Source organism: Pezoporus flaviventris, unplaced genomic scaffold (assembly GCF_033815535.1).
Source record: "Pezoporus flaviventris isolate CSIRO_AGI_PZ_B2104156 unplaced genomic scaffold, CSIRO_AGI_Pfla_v1 ptg000043l, whole genome shotgun sequence".
Lineage (NCBI taxonomy): Eukaryota > Metazoa > Chordata > Aves > Psittaciformes > Psittacidae > Pezoporus > Pezoporus flaviventris.
In genome coordinates, this window is record NW_026892591.1 from 2,790,836 (window position 1) to 2,808,454 (window position 17,619).

Consider the following 17,619-nt stretch of genomic DNA (forward strand, 5'->3'; position numbering starts at 1 on the left):
GCTCCCTCGGCTGCCCATCAGCCCCCGGGGGTATTTATGCGGGCGAGGTCCAGCACTCCCTGTGCTGTCAGTGCTGGGAGCCAAGGAGCCAGGTAAGGCTGGGCTGTGGGGCTGTGGTTGTGGGGCTGGGGCTGGGGCTTGGGTCAGGGCTGGGGGAACCCCTCAGGTCTGCCCCTTGTTTACCCAGGGGCTCTGCAGCCTCTTGCCCCGCGTGGCTCTTTGCGGCCCCCCCAGGGATGGAGGGTGCGGACAGGGCTTGGAGCTGGCTCCATCCTAGAGCCCTTGGCTCCTGGCTGCACTAAAGCTGATGTGCCCCTGCTGAGGGGCTGCTCCAGCTCCCTGGGGAAGCACAGGGCTGTGTGCTGTGTTTCTGCTGCTTTCCCCATCTGGGGGTGGGGGGTCTTGGCTTTCTGAGGCCAAAGGTGACATCTTACGGTGTCATGCTGTATCTGCTGTGCCTGGAAGGCATCAGAGCCTTCTCTAAAGGCTTCCTAGACTCTTCAATAAGGCCATGTGGCTGTGATCGAGCAGCTTTGGGCCTGAAAGCTCTTTTCTGCTTCTTAAACAAGAGGACCAAAGCTGTGTGAGGGTGCACTGGAGACAGCTCTCCCCCCCAGCCAGTGCAGGATGCATACCCTGGCCATCAGCAGTGGTGATGCTGTGGTATGTGCTGCAGGAGGCAGCTGATCACTTGGGCATCCCCTTCCTGTTGACAATGCTTCCAGCCCTGCCTGGAGCTATTTCACATGATCCTTAGGTGTAGGCATGATAATGGTGCTCACCAAGGGGGTGGCTGGAGTGACAAGGTGACTCTTGCTCTGCAGATGGAGGCTCTGCTCCCTGCTGAAGGGAGCCCTTGGCAAAGTGCCTTTGTGCTCCTCAAGACTAACCAGGTTTGCAGTGTGGCTTGGTGACTGCCTGAAACCTGCATGGCTCCAAAGGGCTTCAATTACTGACGCTGGCCCTGCTGAAAGGGCAGATGGCAGTGGGTGTTGGAGCAGCGTGCTGCTTGCTCTGCAGGTTACAGCCTCTGTCTGAAGCCGAGGTGTGTTCTGTGGAAAGATGGGGAATGGGAAGTACTGAGGAGCTGTTTTAATGAAACCCCCTTTCCTCTTTCCTGAAGTATCTCCAAATTCTAGCAGCTTGGATAGCTGATGGTAACTGCCCCCAGGAGTTACTGACCTGCAGCCACTGGCTGCGGTGCTTGATTTCTCTTGGAAGCGTGGCTTTAATCTTTGAGGTTCCCTAATGCCGATGGCTTTCCAGACAGGTCAGATGAGCACCTCCGCCAGCAATTCCCAAAGGGATGTCCTAAGGTGAAGGCTGAAGATCATCTGATCCTCTTCCTAAAGCAAGCTCTGCCCTCAGAGCATCTCCAGAGGGCTCCCCGGGCTGTGGGCAGTGCCATCCTCACTGTTCCGCAGCTCTAGGAACTGGGGTATCAGTGGCAAATCTCGAGAAGAATGTAAATAAGTGCTTTCACCACCAATGGGCCCTGATTAGCCCTCCCTGCTCATAGCCAAAGCACTCCTTCAGCTTTGTTTTCCTAAAGGATCATTAAGGAATTGCCAGTTAAGCTATTGAGCAGGCATGCAGCCGTGGCCAGTCTGTTTTCCCAAGGTAAAACACTTCTGGAAGGAAGAAAAGCTTCCTAAACAACAAGAGCCCACCCTCACATCTGATCTTCATGGAAAAGCAAAGCCTTGCCCCAGCTAAAGGAGTAGTTTTGTGCGCGATGGTCATTGTCAGGGTGACAGGAACCAAGCCCCAGCAGGAAGGGACTTGTCCTGCTGCCAGGCTAACGCGCGGCACTGGCTGTGACAGTCGGACCTGCTGCTCTTGCTGGTTCACCCAGTTCAGACTGGTGCCAAACTGGGCAAGGACCAGCAGCTGAGCTATTCTGCCGTGCCAGAAATGGGTGCTGAAGTTTCATCTCGCTGAAACTGCCTGTTTCAGCTTTCTCCAGTAGTGACCTAGTATTTCTCACGTAGCAATGGTATGAAACCATCTGCTTGTCATTTATATCCAAAGCAAACAGCGATGCTGTTTGTGCTCTCTGGCCTGGTGGTTCCCCCCACACTTGGGGGGGTCTCTCTGTTGGGATTCCCCCTTGAAACTGGCTTGAAATCGTGCCTTCCTTCAACGGATCCTGAAGCAGCTCACCCAGAAGTGCCCAGCACTGTGCTTTCCTACAGGCTCAGAGGGAAAATGAGGTCTGCTCAGCACTTCTGCAGGGAAAAGAGAAACTAAAACCATGCTGTGGGCTCAGGAAGATTTGCCTGCCCCACAGATACTGGCATTGCAACACACCTCATCCCTCCTACGTGGAGGAGAGCAAACCATGCCCTAACATGACTGTGCTGCAAGGATTATCAGACACGGCTGCATCCATAATTAAGATAGGCTCCTAGTACTTCAGAGGTTGGTTCTAACCTCAAACTGGTTTTTCCATCAGATGAGGAGTTCCTTCTGACTTACGCTGCAGCCAGAGTCCTCTCCTTTCTTGGCTGTGGTGTGCCTGACACCAAGGCCAGTAAGATGCTCTGCAGCTGAGTTTCTCCCACCCTTCTAGAAGTGTTTTACTCAGCAAAGGGGCTGTTTGCAGTGCTGTGGAAATAGCTGTGCTTTGCCCCGTGACAGGGCTGCAGGCTGATTCAGCCTTCTCAGCTTCCCAAACACCAAGCAGCTTGCCCTAAAGCAGAGCAGGAGGAATAAGCAGTGAGTGAGCAAAGCCTGTGGACTTTGGGACTCTGTTCAAGCCCTGCTTTGCTTTGGAGCCAGGCTGCTGGAGTTCAAGCTGTGCTTCTGCAGGGCTGTTAAAGCCTCTCCCTTGGGATGCTGGAGGTCCCAGTGCCTGGGACCCCTTTGCTGCAGACACGGAGCACTCGGTGCCCCATTAAAACACTGATGAATTGCATGCTTCACGCAGCAGCAGCAAGATTTGCCCTCCTGAGAAGGCTCCAGCCAAGGGCCAGGCCTGAAAAGTGCTTGTGTCACTACTTCTTGCCCGGCTCTCTGTTCCTGTTTGCACAGGAAAATAAAACCCTTACACAAGGCAAAGAGCACAAGAAGCAAGACAATGGCCTCCTCCTGAACCAGATGGCAAGTTTTGGGGGGCAGAGCCTGGAGCAGTGCTTGGCTTGGGAATCCAGTTTGTGAGGAATTTTGGTTTGGGGGCTTTCCATTGGAAAATGCCACAGCGGTTCTAAGAATAGGGCTTCACTGGCACGGGAGAGAAAAGCACTGCAGAGCAAATATGCTGAAATCCCTTCTGTGCCTGGCTAAGGATGAGAAGCAATCCTGGATTATCACCCGATACTGGAGTGTCCAGATACCAGCCTAAATCTGTGCTGGGGAAGCCAATACCCACTGAAGATATTGCATCATTTTTATACTTGATGTTCTTTATGGCATGATGTAATGAGAGCACTGCTGAGGCTTGGTTTCACAGGAAGTGAGGAGAGATTCCCTGCTTCACTGGGCAGCAGGAGGAGAACACCAGGAAAGCTTCAAAGGATCTTCATGTCCTTCCCCGCGCTGCATCTGCCCCTCTGGCTGGAGCTGGTAGTGGTAGGGAAGGTGCCAGAGGGTCCCCACCATGAACACAGGCAGAGTGGGGTCACCAAATGACTCTTGGTTCAGTGCCCTTTGCAAGGGATACTCCAGAGGAGAGGGGCTATCAACATCAAAGGTGAAATAAGGTGAAAGAAGCCCACTGCTGTTTCAGCATCTCCAGTCAGTCTCTCGTAGAAGGACAGTAATCGAGTGAGACAACCTCCAGTGGTTCCTCACTTACATTTGCTCTCCAAGGAGCAGCTTGGTGGGCATCCAGACAGGGTGAATCCACCACACACAAAATGCAAGACAGATAAGAGTTCTCGCCCACTTCTAACCTGCTGCTTTGAAGCCAGATAAATGTTATCAGCAGTTAAATAAGTGGGATGGTTATTGAAAGTATTTGGCTGTTTGGGGATTGAGGGAGGTGGCAGAGCACAGTCCTTGTCCTACATGAATATGCTGTCCTACTCTTGTTTCTCCTTTCAGCTGCAGCTGTGTTCACTATGGCATCACAGAAGACCACAAAAAAGGACCTGCTGAAGGCTGAGGAACAGCAGCAAGGGGTAGGTGCCAGGGCAGACAGAACTCTAACATGCAACAGTTAAACTCCCTGCTGAGGCCCACTGGTGAGCTAATGCCTGTCAGCACCTCAAAACAAAGATTAACCCTATGGAGCTGTGGCTAAATCTAAACTCGGTTGGCTCAGAAGCTCAAGAGAGCTTCAGGGCCTGCTCAAGTAATTCTGACACATGAGCTGTTACAGGCCCTATTTCCACATCTGGGTTTGGTGCTGAAACTCGGAGTGACTCAGAATTCATGAGCCCAGAGCTCACGAACTTTTAACCCTGGCTTGTCACTGCCTTGCTATCAGGTTTTGGATGAGTCTCTTCAACTCCGAGTTTAAGAAGGATGAGGAGATGAATTGGATATCTCCTTAGGACCTTTCTGCATAGACCCATGGCTTGTATTCACTCCCAGCTTGAGGCTGGGTCTCTAATGTCATTTATTTCTCTTGGGGTTTAGAGTGCTGTCAATCGAGTCACCAGCTTGCCCTTGCTCAACTCTGCTTTTAACCTGGTCTCATCTGCCTACAACTATACCAAGGAGACCCATCCTTGCCTCAGCGGTGTCTGCAGTGTGGCTGAGACCGTGGCTGCTGTCGCAGTAGGTAGCGTGGTTGGGGGGGCACAGCCCATCCTGAACCAACTGGAGCCGCAGAGTAAGTGAGGAGTGACCCTCTCTACACAGATGAGGAGGTGGGGAGGGGAACTTCATGTGTCTGTTGGGTGGTGTCTACCTCCTATAGCACCTTGTTCTAGTTGATTGTAGCACCGAGTCTTCCACTCGGCAGCTGCCAGCTGCTCAGTGGTCACAACAAAGACTGGCCTCTTGTCTGTGGTTCCTTTAGTTCACCAGCCAAAACCTCCCTGCTCTTCATCTCTCTAAGCTAGGAGCATCCCAACTGGTAGTAGCAGTGTCTGCCTTGGATATAGTTCAGTCTGTCTCATCCCAACCCTTTAGGCTGATAATCCCACCTGCCAGGGCAAGTATTGCACTCCAACTGGAGCAATGTGCCGCCAATAGCGACAAAGCTGAGAAGGCAAAATGGAGACTACTTAAAGCTGCCTAACTGTAGGGTTTGTTCACTCTTCCAACAAGCCACCCACCTCAGAAAGATTATCTGGGGAGGAACTTGCTTTCATGAGTATCCTGGATTGGCCATTGTAGGGTAAAAAGGCCCTCTCCCAACTGAAGAATAAACTAATACCTGTTGTATTTTCTAGTTGCACTTGTAAATGAATATGCCTGTAAAGGACTGGATCAGCTGGAGGAGAACTTGCCTTTTCTTCAACAGCCAGCAGATAAGGTAAAGGAAAGGCTTTTCCTTATGGGAAGCTGTGACTTGTCTCTTGCTTGATGGAACTGTTATGGATACAGAAAGAAACTTCAGCAGCACTGCTTTGTCAGCTCGGGCCCTGGGATGGGCTAGAGGAGGCACTGTGAGCTCATGAAAGCTGGAGAGATGCCTTCAGCATGTCCATGTAAATACAGTGTACAGACTTCCTGCTCTCCCCCAAGGCTACAAGCACAACTTAGCCATATGGGAAAGCTACTTCAGGGAGGGAAAACCTATTTCAGGGAAAAACAAAGTCACTTTCTCTGCCTCTCACTGTTGCAGGTAATCTCAGACACCAAGCAGCTGGTTTCCACCAAAGTGACATCTGCTATGGATGCTGCCTGCGAGGCAAGAGAAGCAATGGCCAATAAAGTGACTGAAGCTGTGGACCTCACTAAAAATGCTGTTGGGGACAGTGTCAAGCTGACCAGGTCAGTGGTCACTTCCACTATTAACAGTGCGGTGGAGGCTGCTCATGGTGCCAAGGACCTTGTAACCACCAAGGTGACCGAAGCAGTGGACCTCACAAAACACGTGGTGGAGGACAGCATTGAACAGACCAAGTCTGCTGTGGCTTCCACTATTGTCAATGCTGTGGAGGCTGCCCAGGGTGCCAAGGACCTAGTGACCAGCAAGGTGACCACTAAGGTGACCGAAGCAGTGGAGGCTGCCCAGGGTGCCAAGGACTTAGTGACCAACAAGGTGACCACCAAGGTGACTGAAGCAGTGGAAGCTGCCCAGGGTGCCAAGGACCTGGTGACCACCAAGGTGACTGAAGCAGTGGACCTCAGTAAACACATGGTGGAGGACAGCATTGAACAGACCAAGTCTGCTGTAACTTCTACTATTGTCAATGCTGTGGAGGCTGCCCAGGGTGCCAAGGACCTAGTGACCAGCAAGGTGACCACCAAGGTAACAGAAGCAGTGGAGGCTGCCCAGGGTGCCAAGGACCTAGTGACCACCAAGGTGACTGAAGCAGTGGACCTCAGTAAACACATGGTGGAGGACAGCATTGAACAGACCAAGTCTGCTGTAGCTTCTACTATTGTCAGTGCTGTGGAGGCTGCCCAGGGTGCTAAGGACCTAGTGACGAACAAGGTGACAGAAGCAGTGGAGGGTGCCAAGGACCTTGTGACTAATAAGGTGACAGAGGCAGTGGACTTCAGTAAGCATATTGTGGAAGACAGTGTTGTACGGACCAAGTCTGCTGTAGCTTCTACTATTGTCAATGCTGTGGAGGCTGCCCAGGGTGCCAAGGACCTAGTGACCAACAAGGTGACCGAAGCAGTGGACCTCAGTAAGCACATGGTAGAAGACAGTGTTGGACGGACCAAGTCTGCTGTTGCTTCTACTATTAGTGCTGCTGTAGAGGCTGCCCAGGGTGCCAAGGACCTAGTGACCAATAAGGTGACTGAAGCCATGGACCTGACCAAAGGGGCTGTTCAAGACAGTGTTGAGAAGACCAAATCAGCGGTCACTTCCACAGTCAGTACAGCTCTGGATGCTGCATATGGCACCATTACCAGCAAAATCAACACAGCCCTGGAGCAGGGCAAAGAGGCCCTCCAGGAGGGTGTGGAAATGACCAACTCGGTGGTGACCAACAGCATAAGCAAAGCCAAGGCAGTGAGCCAAGCAGTGGGAGGTGGTGTGGAAGCTGTCCTGGGTATGTCAGAAGACCTGGTGGATAACTACCTCCCCATGACAGAGGAGGAACTAGGTGAGAAAACGCTTGCTTGGCGCCTGTAAATGCAAGTCCTTGAGCAGCTGACTAGAGAGCACCTGACACTGCAGGGCTCATCTTCTGAAGCAGCCAGGTAGCTCCATGTGGCATGGGACAGAGCAAGCATTTGCTTCGCTGGTCCTTGCCCATCAGCCTCAAGGCAAATAAACCCGTGGGTACATGCTTCAACCTATCTAAAGTCTGCTTATCTGAAGAGAGCATGTTGAGCAGGGACCAACATATACCTTTAACATCTGAGCAACAACAGACCTCGCCTGTTTGCACAGCACGCTTCAGCCTCAATTCTGATTCTCAATGGGTGATCTTACCTCTTCCCCTCCAGCTGGGCAAGTGGAGCACAGCTACACCTCTCTTCTTGTTTCCTCCAGGTAAACTGGCCACGTCTGAGGGACCCGGGATGGCTCCTGTGGAGGAGCAGAGGCAGAACAAGAGTTACTTTGTGCGCCTGGGTTCCCTGTCGACCAAAGTGCGGCGCCGAGCCTACCACCTCTCCCTGCACAAACTGCAGCGCCTCAGGCAAAGCACCCAGGAGACTCTCTCCCAGCTCCAGCTGGCAATAAAACTGGTACAAACCTGCCTTTCCCTCTTTCCTCCTGTCTGTAGCCTTCCTGCCCTGCTGGCCAGATGGAAGCTCTTCCTACATGCTCCACCAGCTGCATGTCACCTCGGCTCCCTCCCTGGGAGGGAAGCACTGGTGCTGCTCTGTGTGTGCTTGCAGTCCAGCTCTTCCTCTCATTTTTCCTATCAGATTGAGTCTGTGAAAGGGGAGGTTGGCCAGAAGCTTCTGGATGGGCAGGAGAAGCTCTGTCAGCTGTGGCTGGACTGGAGCCTCACCCAACCCAAAGGAAACCAAGTCAGAACTGCCTCCCAAGTAGAGGTATCCCTACAGGGGGCATTTAATCAGGCCTCTTGGTGCATCTCACCTGCTCTAGTAACTGAGCTCTATCTCTTTCCCATCAGGTAGAGTCACGGACTCTAACTATGCTGCATATCATCACCCAGCAGCTCCAACCCATTTATGAGAACCTGAAAGCCAGCATCCAAGGCCTGCCCAGCAACATCCAAGCAGCTGTGCATCAGGCCACTCGAAATATCCACAAGCTCCACAGATCTTTTGCCAGTGCTGTGTCTTTCCAGGACCTCTCCAGCACCACCCTGACCCGGAGCCAGGACCGGGTGGCAGAAGCCCGAAGGTCCCTAGATGTGCTCTTTGAGTATGTAACCCAGAACACTCCTCTCAACTGGGTTGTGGGGCCCTTCAGGGCAGTAGCTACCATGTCACAGGGGAGCAGAAAGCAGCAGAAGAAAGATTCGGTGCCTCCAATAAAATCACCTGTGCTGGAAAAGGCCACATCATCAAAGGAGGGGGCTGAGACCCCGGAAGAACCAAAGGGAGCACACGAGATCCTAGGGGAAGAGGGTGAAGTGCTGGAGAAGCTGGAAGAGAAGGCAGAGGAAGATGCAGAGGTGGCACTGGCTGCAAAGGAGGTAAAAACTAAAGCACCAGAGGAGGATCTCTGAAGAACTCCAGCTCCTGTGGCCATGGCTCCCTGGCTAGAACATCACTTGGTCTTTTAATCATGTGCCAGAAGTGCCTCCTGCTCCCTCGCTGAGCCTCCAGTGAGATGTAGTTTGGAAGGAGACTCAAACCCAAGTGGGCTGATTCCATACCTTGATCTGCTATTCCTTGTAAACCCTGCTGCTGCCCTGAAAGGGAAGATGGGGCCCTCCCTGTCCTTTTGGCTTCTGAAGTCAGCCCAGGTGCGTGGGAAGGGGTGGCTCTTGCTGAAACAAGCTGTGGGAGAGAAGCAGTGATTTCCACTTAGTTTTAATGCTGGATTTGGGTTTTATTCAGGCAAGCTGCTCTAGAGGAGGCTGGGCCTGACCTCCTCTGGCAAGTTTTAAACATCCACGTTCCAGGTTACCTTCCTTTCTGCCTCTTGTGCTTCCAGAGAGGCTCAGCCCCGGATGGCAGAAGAGGCCACCTCAAAAAGGGACTTTTCCTTATGGATCCAACCCTTTCTTTCATAGAGAACCACTGAGCGAGGTGGGATTTTCCTTCAAGCATGCCAATGTGCAAGGGACTATCTTGCCTTCAGGGATGAGCTGTTTGTGAGTAACTCCATGCAGGTTTTGCAGCCATAAAGAAGTCTCTCTGCCACAATGCCAGGATATCCTGCTATTAAAACAGGGCTGATAAGTGCTGGATATTTTCCCAGTGAACAATGCTTTGTAATCATTTCTAATGTAACTTATTTGGGTAATGCCTGTCCCAAGGCTGGAATAAGGGCAAGCAGACATCAGAATAAAGCATGACCTGTGTCCAAAGAACTACCCACGTCTGTGTGTGTGTGTCTAAAGGGGCATTGCTGTGTTCTCCCTTAGCCTGAGTTGGGAGCGAGCTTGCATTTAATGAATCACTTCATAGGGATGTAGGGACAGGCCAAGGGGAATGGCTTGAACCTGCCCGAGGGGAGACTGAGATGAGCTCTGAGGCAGAAGCTCTTCCCTGTGAGGGTGCTGAGGCGCTGGCACAGGGTGCCCAGAGAAGCTGCGGCTGCCCCATCCCTGCAGGGCTCGAGGCCGGGTTGGACCCTGGGGCTCGGTCGGTAACGCCTCAGCCCAGCGCTAGAGGCCAGAGCCGCTTCTCCGGATGCAAAGCTTCCGGGGGGGGAGGAGGTGGCAGCTCCCCGCTTCCTCGTGTTCCTGCCGGCTCCGGCCGCCCGCATCGCTCCCGGCCCGGGCACCGGGGCGAGCCGGCCCCGCCGCACAGGGCACCCCCGGAGCCGGGCCGGGGGCGCGGACGGAGCGAGGGGCGAGGACCGGGACCCGGCTCCGCGGTGAGTCAAGGGGCGGAAGCGCAGCCCCGAGGTGCCGGGGGCGGGGGGTTCCCGGGGCCGCCCTCGCCTCGTGCGGCCGTTTCAGGGCTCGGGAGGTTTCCATGGGAAGAGCCCCCGGGTTCCTCACGCGCGGCCTGAGCTCCCGCATTGGGCAATGGGAGGATTTCTGTGAGAAAAGCGCCCTTTGGAACGGGAAACTTCCCCGTCCGCAGCGGTTCTGGGGCGGCTGCTGCGCTCCCCTTTAAATAGGGAAGACTCGGCCGGGCGCAGGGAGCGCCTGCGAGCGGGGACCCTCCAGGCACCCGCGGCCCCGCTCCGGACGAGTCCTGCCGGTCCGTTCCGCCCTGGGCAGAGGCCAGGTGAGTGCGAGGGTTCAACAGGGCTCGGGGACAGAGGGAGAGGCAGAGTCCACAGTGACGTGAGGCTGCCAGGAGGAGGATGCACGTGGGTTACAGCCCTCGTGGCAGGAGGAGTCTGAATGGGCTTCCTCTAGGCGTGCTTCATTCCTCACTGCCCATCGCAAGGAGTCTGGAGCCGGCTGCCTGGAGGAGAACAGACGCTTGGATTTACCCCAGCGCGTTATTAGTGCAGCAATTAGTTCAAAGCGGTTGTAATTAATGTGACTGGAACGCAGAGAACGTGCTCATGGCTTAGTAACAGGCTTGGGATAACGTGTGGAGCTCCGGCAGACCTGCAAGCGCTGGAGAGATGCAAAAGTACTTTAAAGCTGCGAGGGGGAGCTGGAGCATCCCCCCAGCTCCCCACATCACCAGTTCTGGACGTTGTCCTGTGTTCTCCTCACAGGTTCCTCAAGACAGAGACGCCCAGTTCTGGGATGAGCTCCTGAGCAGCACAGAGCCATTGCTCGTGCAGTACGTGCCGTGTGGCCAGAGCATCGGAGAGAAACGACCCTTCAGGTGCTGGGAAACCCCTATTCCATCCATGCTGCCTTGGTCGCTGGTCCAGGCCACCAGCTGAGGAGATGGCGCAGAGCACCCCGCTCCAGCCCAGCTTTGAGGACGTTCTTTGTATTCTATCCCGTGTCCCTCCAGAAAAACTCCTGAGCCTCAAACATAAACTGAACTTGGTATTCAGGCCCAGCAGCAAATTGTTGCAAGCCATGATTCTGCTTGCTCTGGGGCAAGAAACGAAGGCAAGGATTTGTCTGGATGTCTTGAGGGATAACCGGGCAGCCCAGTATGTCCACCAGACCACACTGGGTGCTGCAGGAGCACAGAAAGATGGGGAGGATTTGCAGCCTCCCAAGCTAGATGCAGGTGCCATGGAGCTTCTGGCACAGATCTACACGGCGCTGGGGAAGGAGAAACTGTGCAGCCCTGAAGCCATGGAGAAGGCCTGCCAGGCTGCCAGAGAAGCCCGCAACGCCAGCAAGGAAGTGCCGGGAGCACTCCACAGCATTCCACCCAGGGACAAGGGAGAACACGGCCCTGCTGCCAGCGTGGGCTCAGGTGACAAAGAGCAGATGCTGAGTTCTGATGCAGCCGGATTTCTCCTTCCAGCCACCCCAAAGTACATGGTGAGGAGTTCTCCGGTGCAGATAGGAATCCACTCAGACCTCTCACGCCTCTCAAGCCCAAAGAGTCTGCACTCTGTGGAAAGCTCCTTGGAGAACCTCTCTTTCCCCAGCCACTTGGAGATCAGCGCATCACCAACAGCTGCTCTGCACAGCCGGGCCTCCTGCCCAGAGTGGGCACAACAGCCTGACGGGGACAGGCAGAGCCATGGCCTGCAGGAAGCCTCCGGCCCCGGCCCCAGCTCTCAGCCTGCCCAAGTCTTCCGAGCAATGAATGCTCCACAGGCCCGTTCGTGCCATCCGACAGTCCCAGTTCCTGACATGGAGCTGCCCACGATGGGTGCTGTGAACCAACCTGGGGAAAGCAGCGATGTCTCCAACACAGTGGCAGCAAAACCTCAGGCACCGAAAGAAAACACAGACAAAAAGCAAGGTGAAAAGCAACCATCTACAGGGCTTCCTGCCTCAAGGGCTGCCGTGGACACTGGTCCTGCCCACGTGTCCATGGAGGAGCCCCACGTTTCAGGAGGCATTCCTCCTAACTCTGCATCTGCTTCCATTTCAACCCGTTCACTTCCTCCTCCTCCTACCTATTCCTTCGCCTCAACTCTTCCCCCTCCTGAGGGACCTCGTTCCAGCTCACCATATCCCCTGCGCTCCCATTCATCCCCGTCTCCTGCCTGGCCTCCTCCTCTCCAAACTGCGGAACCAGCTCCCACACCGGGGCTGGATGGTGGGAAGTTCTTCACTTTCGTTGTCCTGCATGCCAGTGAAGATGAGCTTGTTGCCCGTCGGGTCAAGGACCTGCTGGAGAACATGGGGGTGCCCAATGGTGCCACGCTCTGTGAGAACTTTGCCATTGCTGGACGCAGCCATATGACTTGCTTCCAGGATGCTATGGAAAACTCTGCTTTCATCATCCTTCTGCTGACCAAGAACTTCCCGTGCGACCTCTGCATGTTTCAGACAAACACTGTTCTGATGGAGTCCATCATGAATCCATCCAAGGGCGACTCAGTCATCCCTTTTATACCCCAGGAGAACCCCTTGGAGTGGGGTCAGATTCCTGCTGTGCTTGGAGGGCTGACACCCTTGGATGAGAAATCTCCTGGCTTCTCCAAGACGGTGCAGAACACCTTCACCACCAGCAGGATCAATGAGAAGAAAGACTCGTGGGACATGCTGCAGAGAAAGAAGCTCCAGCTGCGAGAGGAGCGGCACCGAATGCTGCAGAACGTGGCCGCCCTCAACCTTGGCTCCATCCCTCCCTCAGCAACACAGCCCCCGCTGCTGGAGCAACCACCCCGACAGTGGTGGTCCCCGGCTGGAGGTGGCCTCGGGCCTGCTCGCATGGGGTCTCCTCCTGACCAGCCCCCATCAGGCCACTACAACGTGCTGCCAGGTCCAGGAGGGATCCCACCCCTCATCATCCAGAACGCCCGAATGGTTCAGATCGGGAACCACAACGTGATGCAGGTGGAAACCCTCACACCAGGTGCAGAGGGCCCTGAGGAAGGCTCCAGGCAGAGCGTTTGAGGAGAGCAGCAGCAGCTCAGCCACGGCTGGAGCTGCTCACGCGTGGTTTTAAACCCCAGATGTGTGATTGTGCTGGGACTGGGACTACTCTTACTTCCCTGTGGGTTAAAAGTGCCACTTCCTGGAGCCCAGGAGAAAATGACCTGCTTTTGTGTTGGACAAAAGAGGCTGCAGCCTCCTGCGACACTTTTCCTTGTGCTTCTTTATGAGTAAATGAGAAAACACTTTTAACTGAGAAAACTCTTGATTTTGAGGCCACTGGATGGGTTTAGAAATAAATTTTAATTGATTGATTTGCATTTCTCCACTTCTGTCCTGTAGAACTCCCCAAGGGGCAGCCAGGGATAGCTGGGAAACCAGGGGATGTGTCTGTACCTCGGGGGTGGAGGGAGCTGGGCCATGGCACACGCTCCCATCAGACCCAGGGAGGTTCAGGAAAGCAGCTTCTGACATCTGAGGGGCAGCAGGAATCACTTCCCAGTTCCCCTTGGGAACTACAGCGAGAGCAGTTTGGGTGGTGAAAGACAGAATTCCCCAGTGCCCCCTCAGCATGGCCTGAAATGGGTTTGTATTGAAGGAAACTGTTAAAGAAGTGGGATTGCACACCAGGCCCAAGGGGAAAGAAGGATCTGCCCAGTAGAGCTTGGAAGGGGCGGGGAGGAAAACTACTTCATGAAGATGGAATGAGATGGGGAAATGTGGAGGAGGTTTGAGGAGGCAGAAGCTACGTGTCCATCCCTCCATTCTCGCCTGCTTGTACAAGTCCGAGGTGGGAGCAGGAGTGAGCCAGGGGCAGCACAGAGGAGCGCTCTGTGCACATTCCCCACCTCTGTGTAACCTCCTTTGAGGGGAAGCTCTGGGGGGGAAATGAACAGATTGAGCAGAAAATGAAAAGTGCTGAGCAGAAAATGAAAGTGCTGAGCGGAGCAATAGGGAAGGGGTGGAGAAAGGCAGGAATGGGCAAGGTATCCCGCAGGCTACACCTGGGAGGTATCTCCTGAGCTTTCAACACCAGGAGGCAGCTGCAGCAAGGCCCCAGACCCCGCACTCCTCCTCCAACAGCTTCTGCTGCAGCCGTTTGCCTGCTCCGTCAGTAGAGGTCAGCCCCAAGCCACCACTGGAAGAGCTCTGGAGTCAGCTCACCCTGGCAGGAAGGACCAAGTCCTTCCCCAGGGGGGACACCTCAAAGGCCAGCGTGATGGATACAGGGAGGTGACTCCATGCAGGTCACTCTGAAAGCCTGTCCCAGGTGGGTTCAGATGGAGAGGAGCCACCATGGTCTGGCAGCCAAAGCACAGGGCTCCTACAGCAAGCGAGTAGCAGCCTCCTGAATACAGCTCCCAAGACATGGGAGGAGAGAACAGAAGGGGAGCCCTGGCTCCTCAGAGGAGAGCAAGTAACTGTAAGGGGCCAGTCCCCTCCACCCGCTCTGGGGAGAGCTGCAATTGCTGCCTTGGTGCCTTCCAGTACCTTGTGCCCCTCAGAAGGGGCTGAGGGTGCCTGCAGGGTGATGGGGGAGAAGCCCAGGCACCGAGCAAACCTGAGTGCAAGCTCCTGGGCACCGCCAGATGGAGGAGCTCAGAGCTGGTTGTCCCTGCTCTTAAACTGCAACAGGGAAGTAGCTGGCAAGTCTGGGTTTCAATCCCCCAGCATTTCCTCTTAAAGAGGCCACAGGTCCTTCCTCATGGGTCTGTCCACAGGTTTCTCGGCTTCCCTCAAGGAGGCTGAACTCCTGGACGTCCCTGGGCGAGAACAAAAGCCCAGGCTTGGACAAATCAAAGCCCGCTCTGTCCTGAGCAGAACAAGAACGCCACGAATACAATATTGCTATTTAAAACCTGCCATCGGTTGTTGGCTTCCAGCTTTGAAACAGTTCAGCTTTGAACTTGGAAGGACCCAGTGACAATGGATTAACCCATTTACTCTTTATAGAGAGCCTGCTGGAGTCCTCCAAGTGCCTGGATTCTTTCTCCATCCCTATTTAGCCTCCTCTACGTCACCCCTGTTCTCTAGGTGTTGTGTTACCGCACTCCTGTCACACTGCAGTTGCTGCGCTCCTCCCCTGGGGAGAAGCCATGAAGACATACCCATCACTCCTTCCCAGCTCCTCAGCTTTCTATAAATACAGCCTCATGCAAAAGCAGGCATCTGGAAGCTGTTCCAGCTTGTAAACAACCTCAACAGAGCCACATCCAGTCTGCTTGGAGTGGAGACAGGCTTGGGGTACTGCAGGGTTGGGGGATTTTAGTGTGTGTGGAGCTCAACAAGACCAAAGGTTGTTGGGAGCAAACTCCACTGAGGAGCCGCAGCCCTGGTTTAACCGCAGCAGCAGGTTCACTCTTCCCCCGTTTTCAGGGCCCTCTTTGCCGTTGCTCACCCTGGAAGGGAGCTTTGGCACCAGGGCCTTGTGTTCACCAGGAGAGTGCACGTGGGCCTGTGGACCCCCTCGTTCTTCCCCGGTTTCTCTGGGAAATGGGAAGTGCTGGCATGGCACCTCCAGCTTTGGCCTCTAGGCCACTTTGTCAACAGTGAGCTTACGGCATTAGGAGGCTCCAAAGACATCCACGGAAGAGCACCAGCAACTGCCCGCAGGAAAAGCCCAGTGAATTCCTCACCACTTTGGCATTCCTAAAGAAATCTGCACGAATGAGAGGCTTTATTCTCCAGAGGGACAATCACCAGGATCCAAGAGGGAAAAAGCACATCGGAGGTTTTAAGAAAGGAGGAAAAAGCAGATGGTTTGCTCATGGCAGTGGATGGAAGGGCTCCTGGTGTGCTACAGGAGGGCGTGCAGCCACCCCAGTGCAAAACCACCCTCCACTCTCTGCCCAAGAGTTACTCAGCTAAAACCACCCCCAGAATGTTTCCCTGCTCCCCACAACCCTCTGGTTTGCCCCATGCACTGGAGCTGGCCCAGACAACACCCATAATAAGTATGGACTGTTCACTGTAATTACTCCTGAATTCATGCAGGGATTTCTCCCACCATCAGCACTGTATTGCTGGGTCCTCACTATGTCATTACACATTCTGTCTGTGTTAAAGAGAACAAAATGCCATTTTCCATCACACAAAGTATTCTCGCCTCCATGAGGCTCTTACACACGACTGAGTTCTGGAAATGCAAATCCTTGTGTGGAACTAACTCCAGCACCTTTGCCAGGAGAGAGGTTTGCAATTGCAGTACAGCTCGGCTTCTCCCAGGAGGGTGACACAAACCAACCATGTCTGTTGACTGCACACACCCAGTATTTCCACAGCCACAAGTGTAGCATCCTCAGGACACAAGGTGAAAAGGGAGGCTCCCCACCAAGAACTCCAAGGCACTTGCATTCTAGCAGCCATTTGTTGGTTTATTATTTAAAGTTAAGGGCGCTCATCAGCTCACAAATGAACAATTTCCATTCCTGCAGTTGAGTTCAGGTTTCAGCCAAAAGGAAACTAGAAGGCAGCTCAACTAACTCTGCACTTTACAGCTCCAGACAAGTGAAACCTCCGAGCTTTATAAATACATGTTATAGCTAACACTGCAAAACTGGAACGGCAGATCTACAACAGCTCGAAGGGGCAGAGCGTTGGGTTATTGAGGCATGTGGATACGCTGGCTTATAAATACAAGTAGAGAAGCTTCAGTAGCATCTAGTGCATGGTTGGTTGCCAGGGTGCTGCTCTCCCAGTTCTTGACCTTTCCCAGAGCTCAGAGGCAGCTGCTTCACCCCCACCTGTGTTTTCCAGCCTGCCCAGGGCCAAGCACTGAGCCAAGGCTGCCCAAGCCCAGTCCCTCCCCCTGCAAGATCAACTGCGGCAGCAGCATCATGTTCACCAACACCGAGTGCTTACCAGCAAGGAGGGCTCTGCTAAGGGAGGCAAACACCACCTGTGTGCAGGCCCTAACCCAGGGAGTTTGCCCCACCAGTAGCCAAGGGAGATTCCCAATTCAATCGCTGAAGTAGCACCATCCTCCGGGAAGTTGCAAAAAGAATCACAAGCCAAAAGCAGAAGCTAACAACCCACTCCAGGGAGGGATATTCCAGAGGGGGATAATGAAGAGCCCAACTGATTGATACCAACAGATCTCAGCAGAACAAGGAGGCACCTTTAACTTTCATTTCTTGCTTGCTTCTCCCTTCAGACCCCCCACCCCCCCATACAAACGTGCCACCAACACTCACCTGCTTTACCAACCGTGCAAGCACCAGCCCACCACAGGTACCTCCCACCCTGGAGGGTTTGCCAAAGCCCATCCTCAGAGATGGCTCAAAGTGCACTGGTTTGGCTCTGCAACCTGGCCATATCCACCTCGATCCCTTGGAGCTAAAGGGCCCTGGTGCAGGGAAGGGAGTGGACGCTGGAAGAATGGGCAAGCTAAGAGCCTAAATACCACATTAATGTTTTGGGTTGAAGGTAGCAGTTTTCCCTCCCCATTCATAAAACCCAACATCTATTGATGAAACTATATAACCAGAACTGACCTTACTATATCTTACGGGACTGAAGAAGTCTTGCAGCA

At 54.0% G+C, this 17,619-nt stretch overlaps 2 protein-coding genes across 6 annotated transcripts; both read left to right on the forward strand.

Moving 5' to 3' along the window:
• The first annotated feature begins 3,866 nt into the window (after positions 1–3,866).
• LOC133276254 (perilipin-4-like) lies at positions 3,867–9,174 on the forward strand. 5 transcript variants are annotated; one of them, XM_061466921.1, is made up of 7 exons: positions 3,867–4,121; positions 4,582–4,777; positions 5,343–5,425; positions 5,738–6,229; positions 6,374–7,175; positions 7,568–8,076; positions 8,160–9,174. In XM_061466921.1, exons 1-7 carry the CDS (start codon positions 4,062–4,064, stop codon positions 8,718–8,720), a joined length of 2,703 nt encoding a protein of 900 aa, XP_061322905.1. In that variant the 5' UTR covers positions 3,867–4,061; the 3' UTR covers positions 8,721–9,174. The 5 variants fall into 5 exon arrangements, with proteins under 5 accessions (XP_061322905.1, XP_061322906.1, XP_061322904.1 ...); XM_061466922.1 differs by having other exon boundaries at positions 3,868–4,121; positions 5,738–7,175; positions 7,568–7,764; positions 7,948–8,076; XM_061466920.1 differs by having other exon boundaries at positions 3,868–4,121; positions 5,738–6,443; positions 6,567–7,175.
• Positions 9,175–9,986: 812 nt separating this feature from the next.
• On the forward strand, positions 9,987–13,367 carry TICAM1 (TIR domain containing adaptor molecule 1). The gene is made up of 2 exons (XM_061466937.1): positions 9,987–10,039; positions 10,844–13,367. Exon 2 carries the CDS (start codon positions 11,022–11,024, stop codon positions 13,107–13,109), a length of 2,088 nt encoding a protein of 695 aa, XP_061322921.1. The 5' UTR covers positions 9,987–10,039; positions 10,844–11,021; the 3' UTR covers positions 13,110–13,367.
• The last annotated feature ends 4,252 nt before the right edge of the window (positions 13,368–17,619 follow it).

Excerpts from the sequence above, each read along its gene's own strand:
- LOC133276254 (XM_061466918.1), top strand. The coding sequence starts at position 4,062 with ATGGCATCACAGAAGACCACAAAAAAGGACCTGCTGAAGGCTGAGGAA. Across the intron at positions 4,122-4,581 it reads CTGAGGAACAGCAGCAAGGG|AGTGCTGTCAATCGAGTCAC; the intron begins GTAGGTGCCAGG and ends CTTGGGGTTTAG. Across the intron at positions 5,426-5,737 it reads TTCAACAGCCAGCAGATAAG|GTAATCTCAGACACCAAGCA; the intron begins GTAAAGGAAAGG and ends TCACTGTTGCAG.
- TICAM1 (XM_061466937.1), top strand. The coding sequence starts at position 11,022 with ATGGCGCAGAGCACCCCGCTCCAGCCCAGCTTTGAGGACGTTCTTTGT.